Source organism: Archocentrus centrarchus, chromosome 16, assembly GCF_007364275.1.
Source record: "Archocentrus centrarchus isolate MPI-CPG fArcCen1 chromosome 16, fArcCen1, whole genome shotgun sequence".
In the NCBI taxonomy this organism is placed as follows: Eukaryota; Metazoa; Chordata; class Actinopteri; order Cichliformes; family Cichlidae; genus Archocentrus; species Archocentrus centrarchus.
Window position 1 is genome coordinate 24,860,364 of NC_044361.1, and position 26,515 is coordinate 24,886,878.

Consider the following 26,515-nt stretch of genomic DNA (forward strand, 5'->3'; position numbering starts at 1 on the left):
ACCTTCAAAATAAAGGCACCATAACTTGAACTAAAGAACATAAATATAAAATGCCACTTACGTAATTGCCAATTGTGATTTAAACAAGCAAAATAAATTATCTAAATTATATTAACAATATCATTACAGCTACAGTTACAATGATGCTAGGGATTAAGGTGAGATGAAGATAGATGATCCACTGTGGCAACTCCTGAAGGGAGCAACCAAAAGAAGAAAAAACAATCAGCGATGTGTTGATGTAGAAATCAACTTTAATGCTTTTCTAAGACAGAGTTGCAGAGATCAGGCTACTTATGGGTGAAGTTGTGGTTTCTGCCTGTAATGTGAGCCAGATACTCTCACACAGTCATAACACACACACACACAAAAATGACGTATAGCACCCAAACTCTCCACAGAATAACTAAATGCACATAAATAACACATTTATAAAATAATCTGCTTTCAGTACAAATCAAACTTGTTTCATCTCTTGTGTGCTTTAATGCCAAATGTGCTTCAATCTTTAAGTTTTAGCGAAAAATAAAAAAAAACATTATGCAGATAATGAATGCACCAAAAAAACAAGTTTGTTACATTTCATATAGTGCAGTGTGCTTACATTTCAAGGAACAAAGTGAACAAAATAAAATGTCATCCAATCATGAAAAAAAAAAACAAAACAACAGAATATATATTTCCCAAAGTATTTACATGAGTCAGTCATATATTCCAGCCATGCAAGAGCCTGAAAGTAAACCAGCAAAATTGCCTATTTACACCAAGTGCTTCATGTGCAAACTGAAGAAAGACTGAGAAAGACAGAAACGGTCAGGGAAGCTGGTGGCTTTTCCTGTGTCCAGGTCCCTTCACTTTTATACAAGCTGCTTCTTCTTCTTTGAGCCTTCTGTAAATGATAAAGTGAAAACATGTTGCCTTCTCTCCCTTGAGGAGATCTGGATCAGTAATAAACTCACTGATGAGCGGGACAGTGTTTGATGTTACTGTCAGCTAGGGCTCATTGTGAGGTGACGGCAAGGGCTCTTCTTTCTTTTCTGCTTCTGAAGTCGAGTTCAGAGCCATGTCTTGCTTTTTCTCTTTTTCTTTCTCCGACTCCTTTGTCCTGAAACATCAAAGGGAAGAGTTATCCTCACTGATTAATCGTACCAGCTTTTTATGTCAGTGTAGTTTTTAGTGTTGTCCAGAAGAGGTCGCTCCTTGTACAAAAATAAAGCTTAGCCCCAGAAAGGCTCCGTTGTATGATAAAAAACAACTAATGATGATCAAACAGGGATGTTTCAGGAGGCCATGTACTGAATGAATTAGTGGTGATATGGAATTAAGGGGGTAGATTAGTAGAGTCAAGTGGAAATAAACTAGCAGAGGGAGACACTTATAGGATGCCCACTGGATTACTGTGTCACTGTCACACTGCAATATAGCAATATAGGGATTTTCATCAGACATATTTTGAATATAGTAATAACATTTTGTTTTAAAAGCATTCTAGCTGAGCTGGAGCCTGTCACAGCTGTCACAGGGAGAGAGGTGGGGTACACAGGTCGCCACTCTGTTGGAGGGCATATAAATATGTTAACAGCTGATTCAGATGCTGTTACAGAAGCTTTAGGAGCCACTGGATACACTATGCAGTCTCTCATCTGTACTTCCTAGATAATATTAGAAGTACACAAATGAGCCCATCTCTCTGCTTCTATGCCTCTTTGTTGGTCATTTCTTATCAATTGCCATGAAGCACTGCACAGACATTTACAGTATTGTAAGGTTTCTTATGGTGATTTCTAAGGTCTAAATTACTTTTTACTGAATACAATACTAAATCTGGTATAGACATTCTTATTCCCTTCCTTCTGAATTCATTTGAATTTCCCAACTATGGCGATCTACTGAATTTTATTTTACTGTCATTAGGACAAACGCTCAGTTTGCTCAAAATTAACAAGTATCTGAGAAGCTTCTTATCACCAACAGCTTTACTGTGTTTAGCACAAATTAGCAAGCATGCTAAAAGGCTAAAATAAAATGGTGAAAATGGGAAACATTACACTTCATCATCAAGTGTGTCATTTAGCTCAAAGTAGTATCTGTGAAGAAAAACTACTTTTGCTGTAAACACTTACGAGTGAACATGCATGCAATCTAATACAGTCCAACACAGAAGCTCTGCCAGGTTACTGGAGTAGGTTACTGACAAAATACCATTAACACCTTTCACTAAAATGGAGTCTAGTTCATTGTGATGGTAATGAGCTACTACAAGCTTGATAATAAACTAGAAAGACAATGTTAACAAAAAGCAAATGTTTACAAAATTCATTAAAGTAATTGAAAAAGTGATATTTATTTGGCACTTTTTCTACTCAATCACAAATCCTGCCTGCTTATTAGGCCAGGATTATATTCCCTCGTGGATGTACACAAAGACAGCTGCAGAGCCTAGGGATGCATAGTTGTTTTTATGATATGACTTAGTCCACTTGTAGTCTAGTTAAAAGAAGCATGCTCAGTTGGTGCCCTTGTAGAATAGTTTCCGTGCAGAAATTTCCATGCACTTAGAGTGTGTCACCAAAAAGGCTTGCGTACGCCCACTTATCATACTGGTACCAGTATCTTACTGGTGTAAAACAAGAGGGAATTTTAAAACAGAAAGCTATCTACTTTTTGCAAGAGTGGTACAAGATAATGCAAGAGCCTTTTTTCTTTAATTCAACTTAACTGTTGTCAGCAGGAAAGTAGTTTTAGAGACCCTACAGCAGTCAAAAGCCATCACATATGCATCCAGTGAGCATTGCACACATTAAAAGACAGAAGACAGAACTCAAACACCGAAAACTTTGGGCTTAAAGGATTACTCTTCTTACTACTGGCTGGTGCTTAAGAATTTCCAAATGTACTCTTGTAAGGCTTTCTTAAAAGTTAAAATGTAAATAAATCTTGATCTGGTTTTCCTCACAGTCTTTGGAAAATTTAGCAGGTACTCTAGAGATGTGTTAAAGTCTAGCTCATAAGGGTGTGTCATTGTGAATAGGTGGTTAAAACAAAGAACAAAGAGATGTGGTCTGAAATCTACATGTATGTCCTAGAGGTTGAAGTTAAAGTTTTGAGTTCAGGGGTCAGAATTTTGAATAGTGACCTTGGCATAGGAGTGGGCCGGTTATTGTGCAGGACATCCCAGCTAGAAGTAGAGCTGTCACAAGATCAAAAAACAGAATCACATGACCAAAACAGAAAGAAAATCACAGAGTTAACATTTCAAAGAGACTGTGTGAGACTGTTTCAAAACCTCATTCCTGCTTCCCACTGTGCTCTCTTTAGATTGAGGGATCAGAGATGCCATTTTAAGGTAAAGTTTAAAGCTGATTAACATAATGAAAGCCAGTGGTTCCCAAAGTGGGTTGTAGGGCTCCTTGAAGGATCGAAGTAACATGCACTAGAATGATCCGAATTTCAGAAGATATTACAGGAAGGACTGGAATATACTGCATAGGATATCGTCCCACCTTTTAATAAAACATTATCTCTAACCATGAAAGTCAGATCTTTATCCTTAGGAGTGTAAAATTAGACTCTAATATGTATTGCATAATATATACTATAAAAACATTAATGGGAATTTTGGGAACCACTGAAGAAAGCAGTGAAAAGGTTAAATCCCTCGGTGGTGGGGCACAGGACAAGCCCACCACATACTTCCATTAATCATGAGAGAAGGCAGTAACAGAGCATTATGAAACAGGCATGTTATTGAAGCAGAGGTCAGAGGATCAGATTATTCCCAGCGCTGATCTTAGGGGTAGTTGTAGCTTTTCATTGTGAAAAACTACAAAGAATTTTATATGCTTACTGACATTTTCACTAGAGCCCAACCAACACTGGTAATGGTAAAAATGGTCACATTTAACTTAAAACAATCTGACATTGTAACTATAATCATTTAGATCAGAGCACTGTTCCCATATATAAAGATGAGCAGGCACGTGGCACAATATATGAGCGGTCACTCAAGACTGTAAGACCAGACTGACCAACCCGTGCACCGCCTGGATTGACTACGAGAAAGCCTATGACTCAATGCCGCACACATGGATCCTGGAATGCCCAGAACTATACAAAATCAACAGGACCCTAAGAGCCTTCATCAAGAACTCAATGGGAATGTGGAGAACAACAGAAGAGGCCAACTTCAAGCCAATTGCACAAATCACCATCATGTGCGGGATTTACCAAGGAGATGCTCTGCCCCCACTTCTGTTCTGCATAGGCCTGAACCCCCTCAGCCAGATCATCGACAAGACTGGCTACAGATACGGACTACGAGCAACCATCAGCCACCTCCTGTATATGGATGTCATCAAGCTGTATGCCAGGAGTGAACCAGATATCGATTCACTGATCCACACCACTAGGATCTACAGCAATGACATTGGGATGTCATTCAGACTGGAAAGTGTAGTCAGTAACAAAAAGAGGGAAGGTAGTCAGAACTGAGGGGATTGCACTACCAGAAGGTGACATTGCAGACACTGAAGACAGCTACAAGTACCTTGGTATCCCACAGGCAAATGGGAACCATGAAGAGGCTGCTAGGAAAGCTGCAACTTCCAAGTACTTGCAGAGAGTAAAGTCCTAAAGAGTAATCTGAATGGGAAGAACAAGTTCTGTGCAATCAAAACCTATGCCCTGCCAGGTGTCAGATACCCTGCTGGCATAATAAGCTGGCCAAAGGAGGAAATAGAAGCCACTGATGTCAAGACAAGAAAGCTCCTTACCATGCATGGAGAGTTTCACCCCAAATCAAGCACCGTGAGACTGTACACTAAGTGGAAGGAAGGAGGCTGAGGACTAGTGAGTGTCAGAACCACTATCCTAGATGAAACAACAAAGATCCATGAATACATCAGGAAGATGGCCACAAAGGATCAGGTGCTTAGTGAATACCTCAGGCAGCAGAAACCCGAGAAAGAAGAGGAGGAAGAACAGGAACCATCATGGAAGGACAGGCCCCTGCATGGCATGTACCACCAGCAGATAGAAGAAGTGGCTGATATAGAAAAATCCTACCAATGGCTGGACAAAGCTGAACTGACAGACAGCACTGAGGCACTAATTATGGCAGCAAGCTCTGAGCACAAGATCAATAGAGCTGGGGTCTACCACACAAGGCAAGACCCCAGATACAGGCTGTGCAGAGATACCCCTGAGACAATCCAGCACATAACACCAGGGTGCAAGATGCTAGCAGGCAGGGCATACATGGAACACCATAACCAAGTGGCTGGCATAATATACAGGAACATCTGTGCCGAGTATGACCTGGAAGTCCCGAGGTCAAAATGGGATATGCCCCCAAGGGTGGTTGAGAATAACAGAGCCAAGATCCTGTGGGACTTTCAGATACAGACAGACAAACTGGTGGTGGCTACCCAACCGGATATAGTAGTGGTGGACAAACAAAGGAAGAAGGCCATAGCGATAGACGTTACAATACCAAGTGATGGCAACATCAGGAAGAAGGAACACGAGAAGCTTGACAAATACCAAGGGCTCAGAGAAGAGCTAGAGAGGATGTGGAAGGTGAAGGTAACAGTGCTCCCAGTGGTAACTGGAACACTCATGCTACTTTCCCACCGCCGAGGTTCCGGAGCCAGAGCAAGTTCCCGTGCCGATCCCAAGGACCCGGCAAAACGATTAAGAACGGGCCCACGTTCCCACCGCGTTTCTGTGAACTGCTCCTTTACGTATGAGCATGGGCGGGTCCTCGTCTGGACTCGGAAGCCAAAGCGCACAAACGTGGGAGAACACGCTCCCCTTTCTTGTGCTGCAAATACGTTTTACGGTCCAAACCAAACTACTGCAGCATCTGTGTGCAGCACAGAGGTAAACGCAGACAGCAATTAGAGCAATACGACAAGTACGTACTTTGTGTCCTTTTATCTGTGATATGAACTGATACAAAGCAGCAAGTTCAGCCTTAGAGCCCAACCTAATTCACAGCTGTGAAAATCGCTTCGATTTTCTCATGTAATACACATGTAATATGGTAGAAAACTTGATGTTGAGTCAGCAGAGTCACGCCCCTCTGCTGCTTTCAGCACGGGTTCCTGGTTCCAGACCAGCTAGTTTGCGGGGCCGGAATTGAACCCGTTTTTCGGCCGAGCACCGAGTGCTTCGGCGGTGGAAAACCCGCCTAACGGTTCAATTCACGGCTCCGGCTCCGGAACCCTGTTGGTGGGAAAGAGGCTTCAGGGCAATGAGCCCCAAACTGGGAGAATGGCTCCAGCAGATTCCAGATCTCTATCCAGAAGAGCGCAGTCCTGGGACCAGCTAAGATACTGTGCAGGACCCCCAAGCTCCCAGGCCTCTGGTAGAGGACCCGAGCTTGGAGGACAAAGACCGCCCGTAGGGTGAACTGGGATTTTTATAACAAAAAAAAAATCCCAGCTCGCCCCTACAGGCGGTCTTTTTGATCCTTGAGATGCTTGGCTATAAGATGAAGGGCAATAAGGAGCAGTACCCTCCGTGGAAACGACAACTAGAGGCTAAGAGCACAGAGGGAAGTTAGCCAGCTTTCAGAGCTGCAGAAAGGTGTAATGAAGAAAGCGGTGTCTAAGAAGTACAACAGTAGCAGTCAAAAGTTTGGATACACTTATGGGTAATTTTGTAAATTGTTCTCACATTTAGCATTGAATTGATAATAAGACATATGTTTCAGATTATGGTTACCGTATGGGGGTGCAATGTCCATCCTTCACTCGTCATTGTCCCATTTTGAAAAAGCTTGTGATAGCTAAGACACTTGAACTGGCTTCAAGACAGGAATTCATAAACCAGGGGATGATATTGTTGTGGTTACATCAATCTTTTATATACAGTCTGTTGTTCATGCACATGTCTTGTGTTTCTTAAGAAAATTTTACTTATTGCCTGAAATATATGCAGGTACCAGATTATCCGTGATAAGCCAAAAAAAGTAAACAGTTTTGTCCATGCCAGTGTACCTGTTGGGCTCTAATTTATGTCTGCTTGTCACCATATTATAATCAATCATATATGTGCAGATTACTGTGAGAACACCATTCTTGTCATTCATGGTGTTCAAAAACAGACGGAATATGTCTACAAGCTGATCCAAAATCTGCGCTGAGAACTTCTGACACAGTCAGTGCTAGCCAAAAACCTTGTCAGGATTCAGATCAGGTAAACCACCTGTTTACCACAACTGTTTCAAGGTGGAGGAGTTTAAAAAATCTGCCAAGAGAAAGGAGTTGGAGTGAGAAGATCAGAGCAACATCCCAGGAAAGTGAAAACTCCTACAGTTTCTATAGGTAAACAGTAAACTTAAACCAAAAAAAAAAAAAAAAACAGACCAAAAAGCGTGGAAAGACAACAGGACACTGAAATGACGAAGCAATGAATCGAAACTCCTTACCGTATCGTCTTCACGATGAAGCGAATGATAACCGCCAGGCCTACACAGCCACACATCACTCCTATCACTATAGCCGTTACTTCCCCTGCAGGGGCAATCGCAGAGACAAATGAGGGAGTAATAAAAATGAGCAAAAATAACAAAGCAATTCAGTGATGCTACAAACAGTTGCTCCATTTTTAGCAAAAATATGCTTGAAAACAACTTGTAGTCTCACCAGAAGAGAGCTCCTTCCCCGATTCTACGAAATACAGAATAAATAATCATATTGTTATCTTTCAGATCATCCAGAATAATTGATTGGTTTATCTCAACAGTATCTGCTGTTCAGCTGGTAAAATGTTACGTCCAGCCTTTTCCAAGAGTGCTGATATCACGGGCCTTCCAGTTCAGTCACTCATCACAATGAGCATTTTACACAAATTCTTTCTCCTTTGTCTTTGTCTGCCACTCTGTCTCCCTCTTTCACTTCTCTCTGTCCCTTTTTCCTCTGCCATTTTCTCTTGTGATAACAATGGAGTCAGTGTTTAACTTTTGAAAATCCTTTTCTCTAATCAGCTCGCAAAGAAAAACTCCTTCCTTTTCCACCTCTTCTGCTTTCTCTTTCTCTCTTTTTCTCTTCAATCCTGCCTTTCTGAGGGTTTTGTCTCTCAGACAAAGTCACCAGTAACTGTTAGGATTCCCGCATTTCTCTCCACTTTTCACTCTTTGCATGCATTGAACTAATTGCTTGATTTGCTCTACACGGACACCCACTGACTTTTTATTGTTTTTTGTATTATGAGCAGCAGGTTGACATCACAATCACCCAGTACAGAAGCGCTAAAGTGGTGCGATGCTTAAGTTCAAAGCAGATTGGCTGGAACCTTTTGCAACTCCACATTTATTCAGTCTGTAAGGCTAATAAGAATATTCTGATAATATTTTAAACTAACTGAGTATCATTTTTCTAAGTGCTTATATGCAAATGTGTGGCTTCTTATGCAGCACAGGAACATTATAGAGAGAATTTCATGTCTCTTTTAATTATTTTGTCCAAGTTGCACTCTGTCTAACCTGCAGAGAAGGAGGTGAACATGACTCTGTGGTTGAGTGGCTGTGTCATACGATAGTTTTCCTGCAGCAGCATCCTGTCTTTTTCTTCGGCTTTACTGGAGTAAAGAATCGTCTCCAACTTCAGCAGCTGGAGTGGAGAGATAAAAAGAAGAAGGGCGAGAAGAGCAGTTACGGTGAGTTATAGAGACTTCACGTGGAAAGCAAGTTTATATCCTTCTGGTATAATTACTCTGGCAGCCAGAGTGTAGTACTGAAAGTTGTGTCAGAGTCACAAGGGACAAAGCAAATATATAGCTCCAAGTTTCCCTTAATAATTAACGATTTCGTTAATAAAAAAAATAAAAAAAATGCATTTTTGTATTTGTACATTACTTATTATCTTTGTCTAATAATAAAATTTGTTGATCTGAAACATTTAAGTGTGACAAATATGCAAAAGACTAAGAACTGGAGTTTGGGGAAATACTTTTTCACAGCACCGGACACTATGTTATCTTAAAAGGATCACAAGTGTGGTGAGATATTTTTTTACACATTTTTATCATGATAAATAATACCTTTCACTTTGATTTTTAAATAAAAATATTATTAATATTGTATTCTACAAACTAAAATCTACATCACGCTCAGCCTTTGTTTGATATTAATATTAATTTAGACATTTTTAAAAGGACATAAATCCCGGGGAGTTAGCAGCAAGGGGGGTTTGCAAGAACTAGCAAAAGCAGAGCTGAGCACAGCAAAAAAAAAAAAAAAGTAGGAATTAACACTAATGAACACTGAGTTAAGCTCTGCTATATTTGCATGGTGTTTGCAAAATGGAAGAACAAGTTACAAAGCTGATAATTAAAAATAGTGAAAGAAAACTGAAAATTCAGAGAAAGCTTCCTGGCTGGCTTTCTGTATAGAGAGAGATAAGTATCAAGCTCAGTGCTGCTAATGGAGTGTTTCTTAATAAACATGGACTGGAGGCGTGCTTGTTGTCTTTCTGCACTCTTTAGATGAGAGTTTAGATAAGCAGACCTGTGCCATTGAGATTTGAACCCTTTCATGGAACAGCGTCCAGATGACACTCTGGTGGCACGGTGGCGTTGTGAGGGAGCCATTGTATCGGTAGTATCGCCCGAGATCCTTAGGAAGCAAAGACTGGACGTCAAAGGCTGGGATGAACGCTTTCTGGTCTGATGATGGATAAAGGAGGAGGAGAAAAAAGGCTCTGTGAGGTTGTGGCAGCATGATGTATGAAAAAAAGAATTACCGTTTACATACCAAGAGCAACATGTTTTTTTTTTTTCTAAAAATCTAATTGCTTGTAATATTAAAAATGTTCTTACAGTCACAAAGATCTCTTTTTTGGATTTAAACAAACAAACAAACAAAACAAACTCGTGAAGTTACTCAATTTGAAATGATTAAAATTAAGAGATTGCTGGCTAAGAAATGATACATTAAAAATTATTAGAAGACTTACCTGCATGTCTGATGCGACTCAGGTAGTTGAGGATGTTGTCAAATGCCGGGTTTGTCTCCTCACCTGTCTGGGAAAAGTCAGGCTTGAATGCTCACTAACTTGCTCCAGCTGAAAAGTCAAACATTTGCACTTTTTATATTCACATGGATAGCAGCTGTGTGACAGAATTGTTTCATTACCACGATGAAAATTCCTAAAACTGCCAAACCGTCTTTCTGGGTCATCGCTGCAGACATGTTGGGGTAGAGTTCAGAGTTGTAGTGCACCACATGGAGCTGCAGGGAGAGGGGACACTTTCGTTAGTCACACTGAGGAGAAAGAGTTGGGCAAAGAGAGGCTTGGGTTTAAAACAGAGACTGACAGAGGGAAAAGGCTGCACACAAACTTAGTTTTCTGTCCTGAAAAACACTGAAAGGTCTCATTGTGCTGTGAGAGCCCAAATGTCAGATTCCTTTTTTTTTAAATTACATTTGCCTTCTTCTTCATCTTGCTTCAATCACCTCTGTTTGATTAGAGTCCTTCCACTCCAGCCACCACCCCTGAAGAAACTGGTCTGTTGACATATCATATATATAGTGGCAGGAACGGAGGTGCTGAGGCAGCTCACCTTCCATTCTTACTCCACTCTTTTATCGTCTTTTTTTCCAACCTTGTTCATTCCTTCCAAACTTTATTCAGCCACTTACTCGTCTTCAGTCTTCCTCTCTTTTAAATCCTGTTTCTGTTTTTAAATTAACAGTAAAGCACCACACCCCGGCCTCTCTTCTGTGGGCCGTTTCATTATTGCACAGTAAGCCAAAACTACCGCGACACAATACGAGGCAGAGAAAGAAATGAAAGATGGGGACTCATTCTAAGACCACAGCATAGAGAAAAAAGATCGGTAAATATACTGATGCAGTTTTAAAAACAAATAAACAATGTGTGTCTTTACAGGAGGCTATACTGAAAATATTTCATATTTGTTATTCCCTTTTAAACAAGTATTTTTGTTATGACATGTTAAAATGATAGTCAAAGGCCAAAAAGAAAACATTTATTATTTGATCTGAAATATCTCAACCATCATACAGTCTGATCGGTTAATAACTAATTGTTGTAGCACAGCAGATTTACAAATGTTCTTGGTTTTAAGCAGACAAAATTCACACATGAGCTATTGTAATTATTGATAACTGTTGTGTGTCGTTATTCGGTCACATAATTGCGACAATCTGAACAAAAAAAATAAGAAATCCATGTGACATCATGCTTCCATGGAATTTGGTTGCTGTGTGTCCTTTGTATGTAAAAGTAAATTAAAATTTAAGTTTTGGATCAACTGTAAATTTATTGTATTTTTTCTATAAATTTACAGCTCACTTTATGAAAACTGTTTTTTGTTGCTGTTGTTGTTGTTCTATACAGCACATGCTTCTTAATACCTTGAAATCAAGGACCAGTCTAAAGGTATTAAGAAGCATGTGTTCAGGCAATGCTATGTTAACTACTGATCTGTCCTGTATTGTGGGTGAGCTTCATATTCTGTCATCTTCTTTTACCCTTTGCGTATGATTGCGGGTGGTTTACGGCTGGATGCATTTAAATGTACCTCTGCTTCTGTACTCTCTCCGTTAATGGTGTGTTCACTGCCCCCGTGATTTGATCCGCCATTGCCCCAGTGGAGGTGCATTTGTACTGCTGTAAAGAGCCACGGGAGCCCCCCGAGTCCCATCCATTGTGGCAGTTCAGTCACCACTGATGGAGGGGAAAAATAAGCAACACTGGTGACTTGTTTCTAAGAAACCATAAAATGAGAAACTGCAGTTTTAAAAGTGGATATAAAAATAAAAAAGTTCCAACTCATCTCTTGAAGTAATTAATGAGCTATAAAGGTTTGCTGGCTACGTCTGAGTGCAGTATAAACAGACTGATTTGACCGTAAAACTGGAACAGAAAATGAGCCGGCTGCCATAGTTACCTGTGTGCCCGTTATTGTACAGAGTGAAGGGCTGGTTGCCGTGCTGGCTGTAGCCCAGCGGAGTAACCGGGCTCAAACTGGGGTCATATTTAGTCTGGGTGGTTATCACATCAACTGGGGACTGTGCGGTACCACCACAGTCTGGGAAATAATCTGACCACTCGCTCTGACCAACCAAGCCTTTGACAGAGGAAAGAAAGTTACACTGATGTCATTCAATCACACAGCCCACTGGCTCCCGGCCTCTCGGTGAAAAGCTTCTATTGATGTATCTCTAATTATGCAGAACAATTATTCCTCTATCTTCTCTTTAGGTTCACAGCCTCATGGCAGTGAAGTGGACAATGTGTCTAATGAAAAATGCATTTCAAAAAAGTGCAAACATCCAAATATTTGTGTGCCTTTGATAACAGCCAGTACTGCTGATAATGCAGGACAATTCTGAACCAATTTTATTAAAAAATTGATTCAGAATTGTTTTGTCAACGATTCTTTTGGCAATATTTATCTTTAAAGCCTTTCTTCCTCATCTGCAACAAAGTTAAGCACAACGTACTCACAAACACAAACGCCAGGCTCTGATAGTTTTACCCACAGATCGATTTCTATTGCACTGAATTAACTCTGCTGTCAAACAGATTTAAAAAAAAAAAAAGAAAAGGCAGAAAATTTTAAATCAACTTCAGAGGTGAAACTGGACCTAAACAAGGGATCAAAGAAAGAAACACACCATTAATTTCTGCTAACAACATGCTGACAAAAACAGTTCATCAGTGGACTTTAAAGAATATCAGTATAATCAATATTGATTGTCACGGGAGCCTTATACGACCTAATCCTTCCTTGGTTGTGTGGCATTTTCCGTATGTCCTAATATATTTATTAAGGTTCACTTATTTAACATAAACTAGTTGCTTATTAACATGAATATTAGTAGCATACTGGCATTTTATTTGTCATAATAAATCACTTATTTATTCCATATTCTGGATGGCCATGTTAATCTGTTGGGTTATTAAATGTCAGGCTACTCATGAATGTAGTCTGCGTTAGAAGGACTCTCATTTGTAATTTTGTGTGTGCTTCTTAGTGCCAGTGTTTGTTGTTGTAGTGAGATTAAGGCTATTCTGGTGGTGCTGGCACCTTAAAAGGCTCATATTGGCCTAAACATATTAAGACCATAATTTATGTCCAGATTCTTCCTTGTTTACTATCAATACATATTGATAAGGAGGTTATTGAGGGAAATCCCTTACTGCTTTTAAAAAAAAAAATTATAGCCACACTGTATATCTACTAAGCGCTTTGTGGTGACTACAGTGTGTTATCATTATTTTTGCTACTAAACAATTTCTTAATGCAGATGTTTGTATGTTAATATGAGGTGTAAATAAACCATGTGCATTACAATGTACAGTAGATGTACAATAATAGTGTTATTGAGATCAGATTACACAAGCACTTCTAATATAAAATAATTTGCGTTATGATTCCGGATGAATATTTTTCATAACTGATGGCGTTTTTTTTGTTTTTTTTAAACATACTGGGCTTGTTCAGAGTAAATTCCCACAGCTATGTCGACAAAAAGACTGAACGTAATATTCAGACTAAGGTTAAAATGTTTTTTTCACAGTCATAAAAAAAGTGATGGTAATTTTTTAATGGTTAACACTCATATGATGGTTAATTTTTTTAAATTAAAGAAGCTTTCGTCACTAAACTGCACAAAATGTAAAACAATGACTTGTTTACTGAATGACAATTTCAGTATTTGAATATAATTATAAGCTGATTAGCATGAAAATTAAAAAATGTAGGGTTTTTTTTGTATATTTTTATAATATATCAGTATTCAGATTGCTGCTTGCTTACTCCTCTGCAAACATCTATTAATGTACACAAGAGACATTAGATTTGTTTTTAAAGAACTGAATGCGAAGCTGGACAAAGAAATGTTGAGAAAGTAACAGAGAGAGGAGGGTGGTCGAGGCCTGGGCTCACTGCATTAACAAGAGACTGGCCTATTCTACTGCATGATAAAAGAAACTTAGAAAAGAGGAAAGAGAAAGAGCGTCATGTGAGTCAAAGATCCTGAATTTCAATAGCAAAGAGAGGAATGCTTTAGAAAGCAGGCACACTACTGACACCTTTCACGCACAAAAATGCGAGGATTCAGTCACGTACTTGTGGCTGCAGGTTTAGCAGTCCCGCATTTAAAAGCACATCACATCTCTGCAAAACCAACAGCTTCCTCTGCATAAATACAGTGAATGCAGGAGGCCTTGTTGCCCCTCAAACACACACAGAAACTGAGAAGGGGACTTTACATTAATGATGTAAATGTACACCACATCTCCACTCTCACTGCTTTCTCCATGTCTCCATGTAACCACCACCACCACATGCCCTCTCTAATCTGCCCTCTGCCCACTACCCTTGACTAGCTACTTTCCCCCAGCAAAGAACTTCAAACGTAAGTCCGGCAGCCCCCCAACTGGTTGTCATGGAGGTCTCCATGGTGACCGGAGGCGAAAATTATGACCCAGTGCACCCACCCTACCTCCCAAGGCATGCTGCAATTGGCCTGAATGTAGCTAAAAACAAAGACACACACACACACACACACACACACACACACACACACACACACACACACACACACACACACACACACACACACACACACAGATTTCCTCACTGAGAGGCATGATGAGAATATTACTGACTTTCCCTCAACTGTCTCTGAGCTCTAGTGGAAAGAGGAATCTCCAACACCAAGTGATTCTCCGCTTTCATGCGTCAAAATATTGTGCATAATAAAGCTAACACAGCCCTATCACACACTCTCAGTCAATGGTTCTGTTACAATCTAGACCACTTGTTAGTGCACAGTTACTCTGCCTCTGTATCCACTTAAATAGCACCTAAACAGATAAGTGTAGACACCACCTGCCTCCAGGCACAGCATCTAAAGTTTGCTGTGTATTCTGTATGTACTGTAAATTAGTGTTGCACTCCTGAATACATGCAGGGGGTGCTAATCTGGGCACCCCATTCATTCCCACAATGTCTTTGTCCACAGCATAGGCAGCCAGTGTGCTTCAACGACACAATAAACACATAGGATATTGTGCGCTGCAACAATACAGCGTGCGATTTGCTATGCTTTAGCTTCATCCCGTACCATCTCCCTCTCTCTGACCAGCACACTCATCCTCGTACACCTGCCTCTCTCAACCAGTTTCTCTCTCAGTATTTTTCTTGCTTTCTTCCTTTCTACTGGCCTCCACCCACCCCTTCATCATCTCTGTGTGGCTGCTGTGCTCATGCCAGCTTGCTGAACTGTAACTAATGCAGAGAAGGGGAAAAACAGAGAGAGAAGGGGTGGAAGATATGGGAGGGGAAGACACAAGTCCTACCCCAGTTACAAAAGCTTTTAACAGAATTTTAATGTTTCAGAGATTCAGGTTTAACAAGTGCAGTCAGGCAGGTAAACAGACTGTGTAGTCATTTTATGGAAAACTTGTCCAAGTCTTTGATGTCAGCAGATTTGAGTGCATACTGGATTAGACATAAAACTGGACAAAAAAAATCTCTATTTGTTTTCAAGCCATTCCAGAACCGACTTCAGGATTTTGCTCCTTATTTGTAAAATGCTTAAAAATTTGTCCCAGATATCTAAAAAACTTTAGGAGTAAACCTGAACTTACCCGTGTAGGTCCAGGTGATTTCCTCTGAAAAGTAAGAAAAAAGACTCTTGAATTTTCTGTTTTAGTGAGAGCAGAATTTCAAAGTGCACTTAAAGAAACAAAACAAAAAGCAAAGTATACTAGAGTGCTAGTCAGGGCTAACTGAAAGATCTGGAAATGACTACTTTTCTATTACTAAAGCTCACACGGAAAAACCCAAACAATCAAATGCCAGAATCAAAGCCAAAAATCTCGCATGAAGTTAATTGAGACCTTACCAGCAGCAAGGGCAGCCGTCCACTGAATAAACAGAAGTATTAGAAGGATAAAAAGAACCAAAGTGTCCATGTTATCCCGCTTTGCCCATACACAGAAATGAATAAAAGCAGACGGAGAGATGAGGAACAAGTGAGGGAGATGCAGAGAGCGAGAGAGAGAGAGAGAGAGAGTGACGGGGTCCAGCGATCCCACCTGCCACAGTTCTGTTCAACAGCCAGAGTGTTGATCTCACATGCTGAATCCACTCTGGCACACAGAGCGCTGGTCTCAGCAAGAGAGAGATGGACAGAAAATATGAAAGAAGAGAGAACGAGTGGGCAGAGACAGAGCGAAATCAGGGGGAAGCAAGACCCCATGCAAGGATCAGTCAGTGAGAATTAATTCAGAGTTGGAGGTGGAAAAAGTATGGTGACACATTCATCAGAAGGAGCGAATGTGCAAAGCTGAGAAAAGGAAGTTAGAGCATGGAGGCATTGGGGTAAAAACAATTTAAAAAGCTAAATAAAAGACCGTATTTAGTAGGACAGAATAGAAATGGAAATGTGTGATGTCTGATGTGCTAAACTTAAGGTTTTTTTTTTTTATTTGTTTTTAGTTTAAAAAAAAAATTCGAGTTTCATTTGATCTTATTACTAATTTGGTAAATGTCGCACATGACATGAAACTGAGGAGGAGTCTTGTAACAGGCCGGATGATTCTTTTGTTAGTAGTTCAACGGAAGACCGATCTTCCTTTCTCAGACTGTGTGATTAGTAGTACTTAATTACTAAATTTGGTCATTCACAGTGAACAATTTTCAAAATCTTTCTTTTCTGTGCATAACTGTGTATTCTTCATATAACTGTTATATACTGTGTATTGTGTATTTGAACTTTGGATTATTGTGTTCTTTTACTGACAGTTCTGTAGTACAAACATTTCATTGTATGGTTTCTATACAGCTGGCAATAAAGTTGAAACTGTATACTGAAGCAGCGCCTTAGCAAAAGCTTATTTTAAATGAATAAGTCTTTGTCTAATATGTTGGCTTGACTCTCCATTTACACGTGTAATCTTTATTTTCAGGACCAACAAAAAAAACATATGCACATTTATATAATATTCTGTCTTTTGCATATAATGGATCAGTACCACGCACATGCAATAGTGCAAGAATAACACTTATTGTAGTCAAGGCCACAGCAAACAATTTCAGTTTGCTGATTATTTCCTATTAGCTTTATAATTTTAATCCACTTGTACGTGAGCGTATCAATTTTATGCAACTTTTTGCCAACACAAAAATGTTGGAAATGTAAATGTTTGGGTGTTGAAGATTTTTTAGTCTTACTGAACATTCAAGTCACATTTAACTATACCTTCATACAGTGCTTCTGTATGAACTAGTGCTTTATGTAGCCCACATACATCGGCAATTTGGAATCACCAGTTAGCTGAACATCCACGTTCCCTCAGGAAACCAACGCAGGCACATGAAGAACATACAAACTCTAGAGAGAAAGGGTCCAGTGTCGCTGCTAACCAATTCACCACCTGCACACATCTCCTGCCTTTGACTTGGAAATCAATCTTTGCACCATGCTGAAGGATGTCTCCATTCCTAATATGCATCTGCAGGACAGAGGGGACAGACGGCAACTGGAGGCGCATCAAACAAGGGTGCACATGACATGTTTTTAACTTAAGCTTCAACCAGCTGGAACACGCAAAGCACAGCAGAAAGAGGTTCTCTGTGCCTGTCATCTGTTTCATAATTTGTTTCTTCTCATCTTCTGTTTTCTCCATTGTTAGCCAATTCATTTTACCAGCCTTTGCCTTGCTTTTTTCTTGTGTGTTGAGTAATTTTCTTGAGTTTTGTTTTCTTCTCCTTGCTGGATTGCTGGAGTTTGTTACCAGCTTTGTGCAGTGCTTTCTTTTCATTGTTACTAGAATAAACTTCCTGAGAGTCAGCATCTTGCATTTTGTTCCAAATGTGAACTCTTCTGAGAGTGGTAGTTAATCCTCTTCATGTTTTACAGTTATTGTTCATCCAAAAAGAAAAAGGCATTTGTATTTAACTCTTCTTGTACGCAAAGAGGCAACTACAGATCATCTTCTAATACCAAATTCCTTATATTTACACATAAACAGGCATAAAGATATGCACAGTATTACTAAAGAACCAACAGCATGGGGCAGCAGATAAGAGGCAAAATGTCTGGTGTCAAACACCAAACTGTAACAGCATCATCTAAAAGCTAAGAGGTGACAGACTAAAGTTCCAGCAGAAGCTATTTCAACCAGGAAGTAACAAGTGGAGAACATGAAACAGGTTTCACTACTGACAGTGGTGAAGGTTCTGATGTATTTAGTAACAAAGCCTTAATTAATAGTGGGAGTAATTCCAATCTTACATTTTTTTAATTTAACCTTCATTTAACTGGATTAGCGTGATTCTTGAAAATAAAAATCTCTTTTGTAAAACAAGTCCTGGCCAAGACAGACAGCATTACAATCAATAGTGGTTGCATAGACTAGTAACACACGCACTGAAAATATAGATGATATATACAAATTATAAAGAGGAAAGTACAAAAATTACCAAGATCTATGAGTGTTAATGTCAGTGAAGTCCAAAATATCAGAGTAAGGCATTAGGCAAATAACAAACTGAATTCATGGTTTTATACCCAAATTTGAGCCAGCGCTCTGTAAGTCCAAGATGAATAAAATTCAACCACTAAAACTAATTTTTCTGTTCAGGAATTCAAGTAAATAACTGTAATTTGGCAACTTAATAATTAAAAAAAAATATTAATGTGCTTTGCTACTTTTCTTTTCTTTTCTTTCTTTTTGTAAAACATTAACTTTGAACCTTCATGGATAACAACAGTAATTATATTTTAGCTTTAAAAATATCATTTCAATCAAAGAGCTTGTGCATACTGGTGGATTAAGCATTGCAGAAACATAAAAAAATGATTTTGGTAATTACCAGCATTGTTAATTTAGGGCAGCTGTGGTGGTAGTCTTACAAATGTTTTAAGCAATGCACAAGCAAAAAAGCCTGAAGTAACTTCTTTCAGGTCATTTAAAATCACATTTATTTGATTTTGCAGCAGATTCCGAGGAACGGGGAACAAATTTGAAATCCCTTTTCCCAAATTCATTGCAAACTTTCAAGATAGACAAAAAAGGGCTGGAGCCAGAGAAGAGCCAAAGATAATACCTTCCCAAACTTTTCCCCTATGATAAATTTCATGTCAAAACAGCTGCTGTAAAAAGGTCTCTTAAAGGCCTTTTTATCTTTTTCAGCTGAACTTTAAAGGGCAAACAATGGCTGAACATTCCTAAACTTGATTGAAAGGGATGTGTGAAAAAGAAGAACATGATGTTCTGCTCTGTCGCTCACCCTCAGAGTCAAAGATTGTTGTCCACTTGCGCTTTTTTCCTCAGCTGTAACTGTGTCAGCAGACTGCAGGTGTGATCAGAGGACAGTTTCTTTGTGCACATGTAGCTATATGCATGACTGTGCGGGATGTGTCTGCGTGTGATGATGTCGTAGATGAGGTATCGCCATAGTTAAATACTGGACTGGAAGTCGCCCTCTGGTCACTGTTACTGTATGTGGCCACAGTGTGAGCCTAAAGGTTTTAAAGTTAATTAACAATATGGGTGCAGATTTATGTTTTTATTGTTTTCTTTTCTGTCTCTTTTTTTTTTATTGGCTTGAATAACAGTCCAAGTAGGAACAATAAAATGACTGAACTGAACTGAACCCTCAGCAACAGCCTGAGCCATTGCTTAATTTACACTTGCATTCCTGCCAATGAACTAAATGTAACACGGCTTTGTGCAAAGACTCATACAAATTCAGGGACTCAATAATGATTCCTATGTAGGTCCACATTATTTCTCTAGTTTGGGTCTCCTGCTTACCTTTAAAATTGTTTCTCTGAGAGGAAAAGTAAGGGAGAAAAGAAGGAAAAAGGCTGGGGTATCTTTGTGGTTTTAGATACTTACTGTAAAAAAGTATCAAGTCATTAAACATTACGTATCACTAAAAACAAAAGTCTCAATCTGGATATTGTAAAATAGTATCAAGACTAGAGACAGAAAAAACAGCTTTGCTGATTCTGTCAGAACCAAGTGACATAAATGCTGAGCGAGAATGTAAATAATCATGCTTTCCAAATCTATTATCTTCATTTTTTACAGGAAGCACAATGCTTCGTGTTCACTGTGTTTCATCATGTTTTATAATAAATGGCTCAGCAACCCTTTGAGTCAATGCCCCCTGGGTTAAAGCCAGGCTGGTCTGAGTATTTCATTAACTGCTGACCTACTGGGATTTTCCTACACAACCATCTCCAGGATTTATAGAAAATGGTCCGAAAAAGAGAAAAATATCCAGTGAGCGGCAGTTCTCTGGGTGAAAATGGCTTGTTGATGTTAAATGTCAGAGGAGAGAAGAAACAGTAACTCAATCAACCACTCGTTACAAACAAGCCATGCAGAAGAGCATCTGTGAATACACAACGCATCAGACCTTGGTGCAGATGGGCTACAGAAAGCAGAAGACCACGCTGGATCCCACCCATGTCAGCTAAGAACAGGAACCTGAGGATACATTTCGCAGGGACACACCAAAATTGGACAATAGAAGATTAGTAAAACGCTGTACTCCAACGGCCTCCACAGTCACCATGCTGTCCTGTCAACATGGACCTTGTTGAATCTACGAAGCCACAAAGAATTAAAGCAGTCCTGCAAAAGGGTGTCAGTACTAGCAAGGGGTACCTAATAAAGTGATCAGTGGGTGCATATATCTAGTATATGCTTGTGTGTAATTAGCAGTGCCATGATATGCACCTGTGACACAAGAGTGTGCATTTCTATTTGTTTCAACTAAACCTCTTCTCAGAACATTTGTTTATATTTGCTTTCAGTTGTAGGGCGGTTTCTCTGCTACAGCGTGTGACTGGCCTTGCTCTTTCATACGTACTGTATCTGAAAAAAGTTTGAGGTAACTTGATTGAAAACACTAATGCAGTACTGGACAGTATTCAGGAAAGCGAAAGATGTGGAACTGTGACTGACAAAAGTACAAACTGTTTTGATGAGTTGTGAGTGCATCAGCACAGTAACAGATATCTTTAGTAGTGAAGTGTGTGTAGAAACAATAGCGTGTACAAAAACAGCAAGAAAGGCTAATGTGGGCAGGGAAATGCGTTACTGATTTGAGAACTGCATTAAGAGTAGTGAGAATGATGCACAATAAGGCCACTCTATGTATTTGTGTAGTATATGCTTGTATGCAATTAGCAGTGCCATGACTTGCACATGTGATGCAAGACTGAGAGCACGTTTCTCAATTTGTTTCAACTAAACCTTTTCTGAGAACATTTGATTATATTTGCTTTCAATTGAAGGGCGGTTTTGCTGCTGCCACTGACAGTGTGTGACTGGCCTTTTCTTTCATATATATTTGAAGAAAAAAAATTGAAGTAATTTGAAAAAAATACCAAGAGATCTGCAAGAGATCTGTACTTTGGACTGGCAAAAGTACAAACCGTTTGGATGAGCTGTGAGATTCAGACGAGAAATGCCTCAACACAATGACTAATGGCTTTAGCAGTGAGGTATGTGTAGAAACAATAGCAGTGTGTACAAAAACAACGAGAAAAGCTAATGTGGGTCGAGGAACGTGTTACTGATTTGAGAACTGGATTAAGAGCAGTGAGAATGACGCTCCTGATGTGAGAATGGCAAAAGAAAAAACTGTCATTTAAAAAATAAAAAATAAAAAAAAAGACAGGTTCAGTGTGAACACTAGGGGGAGCCATATCCACATGACATCTTATTGTAGGCAATAAGAGCAGAAAATACGCCCTAAACCGTGTTACTTCTTTCTGCAACATTGGAAAGATCGACTAGAACTGCTCCACAGACGATGAATGAGGGAACAATTTGATGGAAAATAGTGAATCACAAAAAAAAAAGAAACTAATGAAAACAAAAAGACTGAGCCCACGTGACTCCATCACTACTTCACTGTGAACTGGAAGTGCCACCAAATTACGTCATCAATTAAAGTCTCCACGCTCTGATAAGCTGTACAACTACTTTTAAACTGGATATAAATTTCCTTTTAGGATGCAGTTCCCTTTAACACCTCAGGGACAATCCAAGCAAGAGTCTTTTGATGTAGATTACATCACATTGTGGATTCAAGGATAAATTTCAAACATTAAACTGCAAAGGTTACATCACTGCATCAAGCATGGAAACAAGAGATAGATAGATAGATAGATAGATAGATAGATAGATAGATAGATAGATAGATAGATAGATAGATAGATAGATAGATAGATAGATAGATAGATAGATAGATAGATAGATAGATAGATAGATAAAAAAGATATCCCTTTTCACATACAAATACAAATACAAAAAAAAATACAAAGTATGCTCATTAATGTTTGTATTTTTTCTCTGTATTATTCTCTTTCAGGTTGTTGACTGTGGTTTGTTTGACTCGTGACTCTAACATCTCTGGCACTGATGCTGCGGTTTTAGCTGTTCTCCACCTCCGCTGTCTGCCTCTCAGCTCCATCCTTTCACACAATGCACCGGAGCGCTCAAACGTGAAGCACTTCAGCCAAATTATGCAACAGTGGTAACATTCGCCGCCCTCCCATTGGCTGGTCAGCGGTCCACTGGGAGGTGTGGCTAAAGTGTTTCCACTCGTTATTGGCCAAGTCTGTGAAGGGGGCGTGTCAGCCGGTTTCATTCACAAATCTGTCTCCGACATGTGAAGATCCCTGTTTATTCTGTAGCACACGTCTGCTCCGCAAATGTGAGCGGAGACGATCTCTGCGGCCTCAGCTGACGATGGATTCTGAATAAAACCGTAATGTTTGTGGTGACAACTTTTTTTTAAATAGTGACTTGTTAAAATATTATGAACATAATCGTGTCCTTCGGTGCTTGATTATGGCAATCTATGAATGCTTGAGATCTTACAAAAAGTTGTTAGGAAAGTGCTGTTCCAGGGCTGTTGAGCAGCTAGAATCCTATATCAGACAAAAATTGGAGAACATCCTTCCTCCAGAGGTCCAGCTCTGGTCTCTTCAGTTCCCAGATGACTGTTGTTAAAGAGGGGATGAATGGCCCTGTCCCAGCCTTTTTGAAACATGTTGCTCCCATCAAATTCAAAATGAGCTAAGATTTTTCATAAAATGGAACATTTTCTGCTTACACATTTGATGTTTTCTGCGTTCAATTGTGAATACAATGTTGGTTTACAAGATTTTCAAATCCGTGCATTCTGTTTTTATTTGCATTTTTCACAGCATCCCAGCTTTTTTTTTTTTTTTTTCTTTTTAGAACTGGGGTTTTCTTTCTCAGATTCAAAAGCTGTAATCACATTGTAGTTGCAAATGCTTTGAGAGAGAGTTTGTACGGTACTAACTGGAATCTAGTTAAACAGGCATGTCTGCATGGCATACCTGATTTGTCCCAAGGTGAGTACACTAGCACTGAGCAGCAGATTCAGTAGTTAATAATTATGAAGTAGGCAATAAAGTACAAAGCTTCAAACCAAATATTAACTTATTTAAAATGTGAAATATAGTCTCGTGTTATGTGTCACTGTGTGGCAGGCAGGGCTGGACCCAAATGCAGGACACACTCTACACCAAAACAACAAGAGGGGAAAACTAACAAACAAAAGCGCACACACAGCGTACTTGGACATGGATGACAACGCAACACTGAGACCTTAAATACACAAACACACACACACACACACACACACACACACACACACACACACACACCAGGAAAGGACAAGTGGACAAAATTACACAAACAAGACAAGGGGAAGCAAAGCGAACACAAGACACACAGAACACAAGACCAGCAAAATAAGACAGAAAGAGAGAAGACAGGGAAACAAATGCAAACTTGACATCACACGGGGAGGCAGACAGACTGAGGAAAACAGACACTACACAAAAGGGAGGAACACTAGGGGAACACACAGGGAGAACTAAACTCTAAAGCTATTGGGAACTTAAGGATACATGATTAAATGGAAACCTAGACGCAACACACAGGGAAGCAACGGGAAGTGAAACTAGACACGAGACAAAGGGCAAAGACACAGGAAACAAGACAGACACAGGAACACGGAGACACGAGGAAGACAAGAACAAAGGGAAACCAGAACAAAATACAATAACTATAACTAAAAGCAGAATTCAAAAAACTACAACAAACTAAGAATCTAACTGTAAGCAAACTGAAAAACACGGCAGAGATACAAACGAAACCAGAACCTCACAGATAAAACACAACACTGGGCAAACGGCCCAGGACCATGACAGTCTAGTAGTACTGCTTCTGCTTTCTTGCAGTGAAGTGAACTAAACTGTTCAGGCATTGAGGCACGTGCACCCAAACACATAAGAACTACAAGAGAGATGTACAGTATGTTTTATCACGTTCCATTCTGAAAATTATTTCATTGTGATATGCCAGTAAAATCTACATTTCCTCTAATTGAGAGGAAGCTGAGGAAGAAGGCAGGTAGTGCACAGAGGGTAAAGTAGCAGTGTGTAGTAGTTGCCCAGCTATGTTGGTCAGGCTCTGTATCTCTGGCTTTCTAATGGAAGACGAAGATACGAAGAGACTAAACTGTAAACTGTCCCCACCTTACATTACAGTCTCTTTCTATCGCTGTCTTCCATCAGGCTGATAATGTTTCAGTTCTAGTGTCTGGTTCTCACCTCACCAAACAGGAATTTCAACTTTCACTACCTGAACATTTACATGATTCACACTGAGCAAGACTTTACCTGGAAGTATCTTCTATCTGAAGTAATTATGGAAATATTTAACTTAGATACTGTAATTAAGCTCTCTCATCTTCCTCTTTGTATTATTCTAAATCATCTATAACCTGAGGATATAAGTTCCAAAATCAAGCAAATCATGCACACCACACTGTGACTTCAGAGCCAATAGAATCCATTTTTATTCCATTCATGCATCAATTTCTATTACATACAACCCAATGGAGTCCTCTGATTTCCACCTTAGGGACCAGTTTGACACATTGAACTTTGACCTACTTTATCGACTAACGCATCCTCCATAGACCTGCCGTGACCACTCTGTTGGATACTTAAGCTTGTCAATACAAGGAATGATAATGAGAAAAGAGAGAAAACACGGAAACCAAGTGGAGGATGGGATTTGAGGGGGATGGGAGACAGAAAGATGGAAATGATGGGGGTGGTCTTTAGCAAGCATGAACTCAGAGTAGGTTCAGTGGGTTCATGTGCTGCAGAGGAATGCTCACGTAGCCCACATACAAGCACATACAACCTTTTCCCTGGTTTACTTTTTACCAAAGGTCACCTGTTATTGTATTCTGACAATTAGAGGGGTTTTGTTTGCTCACCTGGGTTACTAAATACTGAGGGAGTTGACATAGTTACAATCCTCAATGACAGTAATAGTCAATCTAACAAGGACACAGCCTGTTGTGTATGTTGAGGAGGGTCAGTGGGTTCATGTGTATGTTAAGCATGGTGGTGGGGGAAGGGTAGGCCCTTTATCCCTCACTGAGACATGCCAGGCATTTCACATCTAAAAATACTAGTCAAAACCAGTAAAATCATGACCTACAATAGACTAATGAGGAGAGAAAATACCAGTAAGATAAGTATGTGACATGTGACAATGATGTGTGAATGTATGATCCGCGAATGTTGGTATTCTGCACTGCAAGTTTCAAGAAAGGGTCAGTGAGTTCGCTGCAGTATGGCTATACATCACGGAAGGTGATTTGCTGTGTTATGTCCACATCCCTGTGAGTACATGCAGCAGCATTTTTAACTTAAACATGTAACCGCTCTGACACAAAGCAGACTATCACATTTTAAATAAAATGTTTCATTTTTGGTACACTCTTCACCTATCAGCTCCAACTTTGATCCACTGAATTCCAGTTCTTCAACCACCATGAGATCTTCGTGATACTAGACATTTGAATTGGAAAGTTTTACACTGAAGAAAGTAAAGACTACTCACATCAGGTGGTGTAAAACTGCAAGAAATGTTTGAAAATAAATAATATCTCCCTAACAGCGACAGTTATATAAGCCAAGATGTCCAAGGGTGAAAGAATTCCACTGCCTATTCCTAGCAGAGTAACTGCCACCATAAGAAATGTGATCTTCTCGATTGTTCCTGGCAATATAACCAAAAATATCTCGTATTGTTGGCCCAAACTTTAAGTACATTACAGGTCAATTGATTATCATTTTACCTGTGAGGCCTTATTTGAAAGGCTGAAAAAGGAGAAGAAAATATCATTTTTCCCCGTGGTCGCTCGCTCTGCATGCATTCATTCTGCTAAACGTTTTAAGTTCCTTATTTTTTTTAGTATATGTACGTTTTTACGTTTTCAGTGCGAGTAATCTCTGCGTACATCAGATGCATAGAACATATTGTGCACCTCTCGGGCCGACGCCGTAGTGCGTGCCTGCGTGTGTTTACACCCGCTCTCTATAGTAGAACAGCCCAGCCCAGCCCCGACACCACACTCACGGGCAACACATGAGTGGGCAGGACCG

At 39.7% G+C, this 26,515-nt stretch overlaps 1 protein-coding gene across 3 annotated transcripts; it reads right to left on the reverse strand.

Moving 5' to 3' along the window:
• Positions 1 to 246: 246 nt before the first annotated feature.
• On the reverse strand, positions 247 to 16,044 carry ca14 (carbonic anhydrase XIV). 3 transcript variants are annotated; one of them, XM_030750032.1, is made up of 13 exons: positions 15,890 to 16,044; positions 15,633 to 15,656; positions 11,920 to 12,099; positions 11,551 to 11,696; positions 10,139 to 10,234; positions 9,960 to 10,026; positions 9,512 to 9,669; positions 8,489 to 8,615; positions 7,650 to 7,673; positions 7,433 to 7,517; positions 7,210 to 7,251; positions 3,137 to 3,190; positions 247 to 1,105 (listed from the first exon to the last, which is right to left on the reverse strand). In XM_030750032.1, the coding sequence occupies exons 1-13, from the start codon at positions 15,957 to 15,959 to the stop codon at positions 994 to 996; spliced, it is 1,185 nt and encodes a 394-aa protein (XP_030605892.1). In that variant the 5' UTR covers positions 15,960 to 16,044; the 3' UTR covers positions 247 to 993. The 3 variants fall into 3 exon arrangements, with proteins under 3 accessions (XP_030605892.1, XP_030605893.1, XP_030605894.1); XM_030750033.1 differs by lacking the exon at positions 7,210 to 7,251; XM_030750034.1 differs by lacking the exons at positions 3,137 to 3,190; positions 7,210 to 7,251 and having other exon boundaries at positions 248 to 1,105.
• Positions 16,045 to 26,515: the final 10,471 nt, after the last annotated feature.

Bases quoted from the DNA above. Each gene is read 5' to 3' on its own strand.
- ca14 (XM_030750032.1), bottom strand. From the start codon at position 15,959: ATGGACACTTTGGTTCTTTTTATCCTTCTAATACTTCTGTTTATTCAG. The intron at 11,697-11,919 runs GTAACTATGGCA...CCCCTCCATCAG, and splicing joins GTACAATAACGGGCACACAG to TGGTGACTGAACTGCCACAA. The intron at 1,106-3,136 runs GTCACTATTCAA...TTGATGTTTCAG, and splicing joins CGGCCCACTCCTATGCCAAG to GACAAAGGAGTCGGAGAAAG.